We start from the raw sequence: 9930 nt of genomic DNA on the forward strand, positions 1-9930 counted from the left end.
GAGAAACCATGGGGGAGGATGAATGTCCCTCAAAATCCCTACACAATTTCCAAAAAAGATGGAAGGAAGAGACGGGGGAGGCATGGAATGCAAATAAAACCACTCAGAGCCTTTTCAAAATGATAGTAAAAAAAGCCATGCCTGAAGAGGTACAGCGACGCCTAGAGGGTGTGGTAGGATTGATGAAGATGGAATGGCCACTGTTTACAGAGCACATCGTTCATCATGTAGAACTCTACAAGAAAGACAAAAGGAAAAAGGAGGAAGATGATAAACAAGTGGCTAACAAACTGACTCAATTACAACTGGGGGAATTGAGCAAGCTGGTGAAAAAGGAGAAAGAAAAAGCCAAGGTTCAAGCCCCCATGGTAATGGCAAACCAAGCAGCTCCACAGGGCGTCCAACCCCAATTCCCTCCACAGCCAGCCCTGGCAGATTCCAACACAACAGGTAACGACACTGCTGCTAATGCCACACACCACCATTATTATTATCAGTCACAAACACCAAGAGGCGGTGGCGGTCAACGACCCCCCAGAGGGCGGGGCCGAGGAGGAAACCGAGGATGGAGAGGGGGCAGAAACTACACTCCAGGCAACCAGCATGGTTATCAGGAACAATTCAATCAGCAACCAGGACCACCTCACATGGGTGCAAACTATCCAGGAGCCAATCAGGCTCCACCTGATAATCTCTGTTGGGGGTGTGGACAGCCAGGCCACATACGAGCCCAATGCCCTAGCAATCCATGGGAAGGTCCAGCACAAAACTGGCCCAACACAGAACAGCCACGCCCTTGGTAGGGGTGCCCAGAGAAGCCTGAGGGGGAACTAATATTACCAGCTATCTCATTACAGTCACATGATGAACCAATCATACCTGTTGTCATCCAGGAGCGTGAGTATCCTTTCATGGTAGACACAGGTGCTACATATTCATGCATTGGAAAAGAAGGCTCAAGGATCCCCCTCTCCACATCATCGATAAAAACAATAGGCTTCTCTGGGAAATCACAAGTCATACCATTGACAGAGCCCGTTCCAATGCTCATTGCAGGCAAGGTCATTTGTGCTCCTTTGCTATATTCAGCCTGCACCCCAGTAAATTTGCTAGGAAGAGACATTCTATGTCCTTTAAAAGCTAAGATCATGTGTACCCAAGATGGACTGTATTTGGATTTCCCTGATGATCCCCCACAAGGCATGATGTCCCAACTTCCCCAAACTACACCAGAAAAACAGCAGGCCTTAGCTTATTGGCTCCAGTTGACACCTGAAGAGTCACATCTCAAACAGAAATGGGCTGAATGGGAGGCGTGGATTCGCATGCACTACGACACAGCACACACCCCCACTCTGCCACTGCACTGCACGCTCATGTACGACAAAGATCAGACTCATGTAGATTACCAAGAGTGTTGGGATGCAGTAATCAACAAAAAACCATGTCTGATCACAAGTGAAGACATATTTCTGGGACCGGAGGGTGTAGCGGCGGCTGTTCACCTTCCAGAAGAATTATCAGGGTGGTTTCAAATACCAAATTCCACGCCACATGTTACATTGTTGGTGGCAGAAAATTATGAGTCTCATCATCTTGGTCCTATGGTCAAGCGTGCCCTGCAGGTGCAGGAGTGGATGCCCACACAAAATAAATACATTCACATTTCTAAAGATAAGCAGTTCATCAGAATCTCACTCAAAGTAGGTGATGAGGCAGTAGCAGACAAGGTAGTGGTAGATGCAGCCACACCCACACAAATGGCAATCACAACAGAACATGAAGAGATGCTAAACCAAGTCCCACCGCAGTTGTGGACAGCTCACAAAACGGACGTGGGCTTAATAAAATCAGCTCAACCACTTCACATTAAGCTAAAACCACACGTTAACTTACCATATCAAAAACAGTACCCTCTCAAGCAGCATGCGATTGATGGTATCAGACCAACAATTAAGGGATTGGTAGAAGCAGGGGTATTGGTTGAGACTAGAAGCCCTTGCAACACACCTATCTTCCCCATAAGGAAACCAAATTCAACAGACTACCGTTTAGTCCACGATTTACGAGCTGTAAACGCGGTAATAGACGGAGAAGTACCACACGTTCCAGACCCACATACGTTGCTCTCAAATATTCCACCAGACACCCAGTGGTACACAGTTATTGATTTGTGTTCAGCTTTTTTCAGTGTACCACTACACCCAGATTCTCAGTATCTGTTTGCCTTCACGTATGAAGGTCGGCAATTTACATATAAGCGCCTTCCACAGGGCCTATCTGAGTCACCTTCGCTCTTTAACCGCGCTTTGACACAAGACCTGACTAGCTTGAATGTGCCAAGTACTGTGTTACAGTATGTAGATGATTTGCTTATCTGTAGTGCAACCAAAGAACAATNCCTCCCACAGGGCCTATCTGAGTCACCTTCGCTCTTTAACCGCGCTTTGACACAAGACCTGACTAGCTTGAATGTGCCAAGTACTGTGTTACAGTATGTAGATGATTTGCTTATCTGTAGTGCAACCAAAGAACAATGTGAAAAAGACTCCATTACTGTACTCACAGCCTTGGCAGAAGGTGGGCACAAAGTCAGAAAAAACAAACTGCAATTCTGCCAACAGTCAGTAGAGTATTTGGGGAGACAATTACGTGGGAACAAAAGGTTTATTGCACCCTCACAGTTGGAAGCAGTAATCCAGGCCCCTCAACCACAAACGGTTGGCCAGATGCTGTCTTTTCTGGGTATGACAGGTTACAGCAGACCTTGGATTTGTGACTATGCCATAAAAACTGCTCCCCTCAGGGCTCTGATTAGGGCAGCAGGACAAACAAACAACGCAGCACAGTTGCAGTGGACAGAGGAGGCGGAGGGAGCGTTCCAAGCTCTAAAGATTGACATGCAATCCGCCCCTGCATTGGGAACTCCTAATTATTCTAAACCCTTTCATCTCTATGTTGCAGAGAAATCTGGCTTTGCGTGTGCTGTCCTGATGCAAGACACACCTACAGGTAAACAACCACTAGCCTATTACAGCACCAAACTTGACAACATAGAGGCTGGTTTGCCACCCTGCTACCAGGGATTGGCGGCAGCTGTTTTTGCCTTTCAGAAAGCATCATCGCTGACCATGGGACATCCTGTGACGCTGTACACTTCTCACCAAATCCATGCGTTGCTAACAAGTCCACGATTCGTTCTAACGCAAGCCAGACGCAAGGGCTATGAAGTTGTTTTGTCAGCCCCTGAACTTAACATTCAGCGTTGCACCACTATTAATCCCGCCACAAAACTGATGTTGCCAACAGAAGGAACACCACATGATTGCATTCATGAGACAGACAAAGTTATGCGTGCTAGGGAGGACTTACATAACCAACCAATTCCTGCAGATCTCACACTGTTTGTTGATGGTTCTTGCTTTCGCGACGGCACTGGCAGCCATGCAGGTTATGGTATTGTCCAGCTTAACAACACTGATCAAAGTTTTGTAATGTTACAATCCTGTAAACTCGCTCAACCTTGCTCAGCCCAACTCGCAGAAATAAAGGCCTTAACAGCAGCATGTCAATTGGCAAAGGGAAAATCCCTAAATGTTTATACAGACTCAGCATATGCCTATGGTGTATGCCATGTTCATGCTAACATCTGGAAACAAAGAGGGTTTCGCAGAGCAGACGGCACTCCGGTAACCCATGGAGCTGCCATTCTTGACCTTTTAGAAGCTATGTTGCTTCCCAAAGCTCTAGCCATAATTAAATGTCCAGCCCACCAAAAAACTGACACATTGATAGCAAAAGGTAATAACCTTGCAGATGAGGCGGCCAAACGAGCAGCAATAGGTGCAATAATGGCACCTATACTAACCATACAAGATTGTGAATCCCTCACCTCCTTGCCCTCGCTTAAAGCCGCTCAGGATAGAGTGGAGGAGGCTGAAAAACGTTTATGGATAAAAAGGGGAGCTATAAAGAACATGAGACCAGGGCCACTGCACGGAGTTTGGCTAGATGCCCATGGCCGCTTTGTACTACCAACCTTATTATTGAGACATGCCATAATTTGGGCGCATGGTAGTGACCATTGCGCAAGGGGGGAGATACTAAGGAAACTACAAGCAGTATGGTGGTCACCATTTATGGCAGCTACAGTGGATAGGGTATTAAATGAATGTGACATCTGTGCACAACACAACATCAGGAAAGTTTTTTCAGCTCCATTGGCACACATACCACCCCCAGACGGTCCCTTTAGACACATCATGTTAGACTACATAGACATGGGACCACAGTCAAGAGTTAGGGGAATGAGATATGTTTTGGTGGTCATATGTAGATTCAGTAGATGGGTGGAGGCAAAAGCTACTGCAAAATCAGACCACAGAACAGTTGCAAAATTTTTGTGTCAAGAGGTATTCCCAAGATTTGGAATGCCAGATACCATATCATCAGACAATGGTAGCCATTTTGTGTCTAACGTCATACAAGAGACACTGAAACAACTAGGGATCAAACAAAAATTTGGCTGCGTTTACCATCCCCAATCACAGGGAGCTGTAGAAAGGGCAAATGGTATTTTGAAAACCAAAATAGCCAAAATAGTAGCAGACAGTGGAAATAAGCTTAACTGGGTGGATGCTTTACCGCTTGCACTAATGTCTATGCGTTCACAAGCCAGCAGAGTCACGCATCTAACACCGCATGAAATGCTTACGGGCCGGCCCATGCCGCTACCATACTTAAGAGGTCCCCATGAGGGACCGTCCCTGGAACAATTACAAGGTGAAATGTTTGAATATTTACGAAGTCTAACTCGTATCCACAGGGCTGTGTTCCAGCAGGTGAAGGGTGCCACTGAGAACAGAGGGGTCGACATTCCAAGAGACCTCCAAAGAATACGTCCGGGAGAGCTGGTATACGTCAAGGTGTTCAAAAGAAAGTGGGACCAGCCACGAAGGGAAGGTCCATACAAGGTGATACTTGCCACACCAACTGCCTTGAAAGTCGAAGGTAAGGACGTTTGGTTCCACCTTAACCACTGCTGCAGAGCTAACACCCCAGGGAGACCCACACCCTGGCCTAGAACCAGAGCCCGACAGAGAGCAGCTCCCCCAGATCCACAAGGGGACGGCGAGGCCGCCCCAAGGGCAGAAAGAGATCAACCAGAAGGGGATGGCGACGCCTCCCCACAGGAACAGGGGACGAGAAGGTCTGCACGCGTTGCACAGAGACGCAGGGCAGAGAGAGCCCAGGGCGACAGCAGCGGTTCAACCCAGAGTGAGAGCAGCGGGTCACTACTGGAGAGGGTATCAACAGTGGCAGAGAGCTCATCAGAGGGGAGCTCCTCAGCCGCCAGGACTGGCAGCCAATCTCAACCTCATGAGTCATCATCTGCTAGAGATAGGGAAGATCATGAGAGGACAAGTGCAGAGAGAGAGGTGGCTGCAGAGGCAGAAGGACAGGAGGGAGAGGGAACAGAGGCAGAGGGAGAAGAAGGCGAAGAAAGCCTTAGCTCAGAATCAGGCGAGGGTAGAGCAACAGGAAGGCCAGACTCAGGCTCAGGCACAGGCCCAGACTCAGACTCAGGCTCAGACTCAGACTCGAGAGACACAGACACAAGAAGACCAGACCCAGAAGAAGGAACAGCCCCCCGGCAAACGGGAGGGTCTGAATAGCAGGAAAGGAGGAGCTAATGTGGGAGTAATAGCTGCAGTACTACTAACCCTATTACTCATCCTGAAAGTAAGGCAGAGTGCAGGAGCAGAACAGGGCAATCAACATCAGACGCAGATAAGTGAATGCTTAATGGCATTAGGAACTATGGCTGCAAAACAGGGACAAATACCACATAGGGAAATGATACAACTAACCTACTACAAATCACATGCTTATGACGACATCTTGGTGGAGGGTCCAGGAAACATTAGGTTGCATGGTCAATCTATAAGTCCACACTGTAATGCAGAGGGAACGATGACGGCAAGAGTTTGGTGTAACATGAGAGGTTGTACCAACACGGGAACAGGGCTTACCTTATCTGTAAAAGTGGCCCGCCAATGGCTCCAATTGAACCCAAGGTCCCAGAGAAAACCAAGAGATGTGTTGATGCAGAGGGTTGGGTTAATTAGAACAACCACTTGGACGTCTAATATGTTCTATCAATGGTTAGAATACTCCGCTAAACAGGTAACTAACATTACTTGCATAGCATGCCATAGAAGGAGGGGTTTACCCTGGGTTAGGCCTCTCCCAAACATAGATAACTGCTGGGAGCATAAAACATGTTTTGCGGCATGTGTCATGTGGATGGCGTCAGGACGAGAGAGGTGGACCAACACAACCACAATTTGTCCGGGAAATTTTAAAAATGCCTCTGATCAGTTCCAGCAAGAGTTTCACGTGCCCCCAGTAGTACATTTGGCACCAGACCTCGTATTCCCCTTTTGTGTGGCACGGGGAGATAATATAGAACATTGGTTGAAAAATGTCACATCTACTAACTCTTCCCAGGAGGCAGAGAGACTGATCCAATGTAGGTATGAAGAGATCGTAGGGAATGTATCTTCATCAGCGGGTGGGGTGCAGCTCACGGGGGTACAAAAAGTATGCAATACAACCCAAGAGGCTAAAATCCAGTGCCACCAGGTGGTCAATGGCGGGAACACTTCAATGGTTATGGGACGTAATTATAATGATACCACCTGGATTTTGACATTTAACTTGACCAATGGAACAGCACCACTGGCAGATATATTTTGGGTGTGTGAGAGCGATCTTCAGGTGAAAGCTGTGCTGCCAGCGAATTGGACAGGAATCTGCACTCCAGTAATGTTAACAGGACAAATCACGATCATGAGTTTAAATAATAGCCAAAATAACAATACTCACTCACGAGCTCGTAGATCGACTGATACTCAAACGCTCTCCTGGGAGGAGGATGCTAGTGTGTACATTACATGGGATCAGGTGCCACAAGGGGTTCCCGGGGACCAACAGGCTATATCAGATGAATGGATAGAGACAGGTAGAGTGCTGGGCTCCTGGCCAATCTGGGGAGCCATAGCCAATGCTCAGTACACCGCTCGTAACAGCCGTTGGATAAATTATTTATGGTATAACCAACAAAGATTTGTGAATTGGACTATAGAAGCCTTACAAGGTGTGAGTGAGCAGTTACATGCCACATCCTTAATGACTATGCAAAACAGGTTCATCATCGAGACTATGCTTGCTCAAGACCAAGGGGTCTGTGATGTAGTTGGAGAACATTGTTGTACCGTTATCCCCATGCACACAGGGAAGGATGGCAATTTAACCAAAGCCTTAAAAAACATACGCACCTTACGAGACCAACATGTACAACACTCAAATTGGAACACTAAAATCTCCTCAATTTGGGACTGGTTATCAACATTATCCCCTGGAAAGATTTTACACATGATGGGAATGTTGTTGGGACTTGTTGTTTTGGCCCTTCTCATAATAGCCTGTTGTATTCTTCCCCTAGTGCAACTCCTAATCAAAAGAACGATGGCAAGCGTTGCGGGACAATTTATTATAATAGATCAAGGTCCCCATCCCAAGACAGACACAGAATTATATGAAGACATGGGTGGCTCTGAAAGAAAAGCTCTTAAGGATCTAAACCAAATCACAGGGCTGAATGAGGGAAATCAATATGAAATAATGATGCCAAACAAAACACTGAACCAAAATGATCAGAAATGTGGGTCAGCTGAGGAAGAGTATGAGGAGATAGTGTAAGAGCACCTAAAAATCTTGCTGTCACCAAACCCTACTAACATTTAACCACTAAACACAGTAATTTTGCTTGCATGGCTTATGTACAATATTAAATACTGAAGGGACAGACACAGCACTAACAGAAAAGGGAAAGCACACTAAAGATGTCCTTTACAAACCTCTAAGATAGATACAGACCATGGCCGAGCCTTGGAGAACCCCACATCCATACCAACAGAACCCAGAGGACCAGCCAGTGTTCCAGTATCAACAGCAGGTGCCAGGCGTGATGGGACCTCCTCGTCCACCTCCACCACCTTACCCCGTGGGCAGCCACCAGGTGCCCATTTGCAACCCCGATGAAGGCATCCAGACGGGCGGACGACGTAGCTCCAACCCCTACACGATGACGCCAGCACAGGTCTACACTTCAGTTCTGGGCGACCCTCCGCCCGGCCACATCCTTCGTCAACTGTTGTCACCACCAAGAGCCCCCAGTCATATTGACAATCCCCAAGAAGTTTCTGACCCAGGAGCAGGCACCTCCACTTGGGGAGGCCAGGCCCCAGTTGATTCCATCCCAGAAAACCCAAACCCTCAATATCCCCCGTTAGAGTACATGCAGAGAGTCGCGGGGGCTCAAGGGCCTACCACCTCACAAGCAGGCACTGGTGAGATTCAAACACCCACCTCCCCACAAATGCCATGTCAGAGTGGGTGTCCTCCCTCCCAATACCGTGTGTGTGATGATACCTCATCAACAACGGACGATGATACCGAGTCATTCAGTTACTCACCCACTACTCCTGAGCCCCCTCCAGAGCCAATCCCACGACAGAGGAACGCACGGGGTAGACCAATAGGCCCCACGCTGGTGCAACCTTTACAAACCTACACACGCCAGAGATTGGAAGACGAATATGGGATAGTCCCAGAATTCATTGAAGCCAACCTATGGCTATTGCCTGAGGGAAAGGCCAAACACAAGCGACATCGTGAGATAGAAGCTGTGCTGCGTACCCAACTTCACTCTGTTGCCCAAGGACCTTACTGCATGTTGATGCGCAGTCTCCCCCACGTACTGCGTACGAAACTTCGCAGAATTCGCCGTGACACCTATGCAATCAGGAAAGGTGAGAATCATACGTTGAGCCGACAGCACCAGCAGCGCACCACCCAAGAGCTGCTGCAATTGCGTGCCCAGCTTAAGGAAGTGACTGAGTTCAAAGATACCCTCCTGACAGAGGTCTCCATGCTGAGAGAGAAGGTGGCGGTCCAGCGCTTCCTAGGACACACGGACTGACATTGAAATAATGAATTAGCAGTGGAGAGCTATGTATGATAATGCCATGATGATCAGACAAAAAAGTAATAATGAATGATGATAAATCCCTAAAAGTATTGATGATTATCGATGGAGTGTGGTTCATGTGCAGGGTCTACTACAGTCCGTGGGCATTGTGCATGGATCATACATCATTGACATGTGATTCGTCATTGCAAGTTGATAAGCTGTGATTTATGCCTGATCTTTTATAAGAAGACACATGAAGTATGTTATTTACTAATGAAGATACGTGTGACAAAATGATACTTGATGAAATCTGATTTATGTGCTAGACTTATTGATAATCACTGGAAAATGATTCATGTGTGGTAACAGTTAATCTTAATCAATAGTTATGGGACTATAAAGTCCCAAAGGGGGGAATATATATTTTTCTCTCCTTCTGTGATTAAAATGTTATATGGGACTATGGAGCCCCAAAGGGGGGGATGTAGTGTAAAAGTTTGTGTCCAAATCAAGTAACAAGGTTAAAGATACATAAGTTGATTAAGAGACAAAGATCATATAATGTTTTATGTACAAGGCACTATAAAACCCCTTGATCTGCATCTGAATATGATGAAACATTGTTATACATATAATATTCAAATGTTGTAATACACACACACATTCACATATTGTGTTCCGGTTTCACTTTGTATAAGAGAACTGAGGACTGTATGAAGAAAGTCCCCAAAATTCACATGTTTTTTAAAAATAGAGTTAAAGCAAAACCAGACTTAAGGGTAGAAGATTTGGGAAATTCCAGGCTGCATTACACCATTAAAAACGGGCCCAATCAGAATTGGACACAAAGGAAAGTTTACCACCAATAGAATTGGACTTGAGTGGGAAGGACT

General features: G+C 46.7%; 1 protein-coding gene across 1 annotated transcript; it reads left to right on the forward strand.

Annotated features, from left to right (window-relative positions):
• Positions 1-508: 508 nt before the first annotated feature.
• LOC126386979 (uncharacterized) lies at positions 509-5675 on the forward strand. The gene is made up of 3 exons (XM_050039556.1): positions 509-2481; positions 2965-3151; positions 4826-5675. The coding sequence occupies exons 1-3, from the start codon at positions 912-914 to the stop codon at positions 5673-5675; spliced, it is 2607 nt and encodes an 868-aa protein (XP_049895513.1). The 5' UTR covers positions 509-911.
• Positions 5676-9930: the final 4255 nt, after the last annotated feature.

The sequence above is a fragment of the Epinephelus moara genome, unplaced genomic scaffold (genome assembly GCF_006386435.1).
Source record: "Epinephelus moara isolate mb unplaced genomic scaffold, YSFRI_EMoa_1.0 scaffold131, whole genome shotgun sequence".
NCBI lineage: Eukaryota > Metazoa > Chordata > Actinopteri > Perciformes > Serranidae > Epinephelus > Epinephelus moara.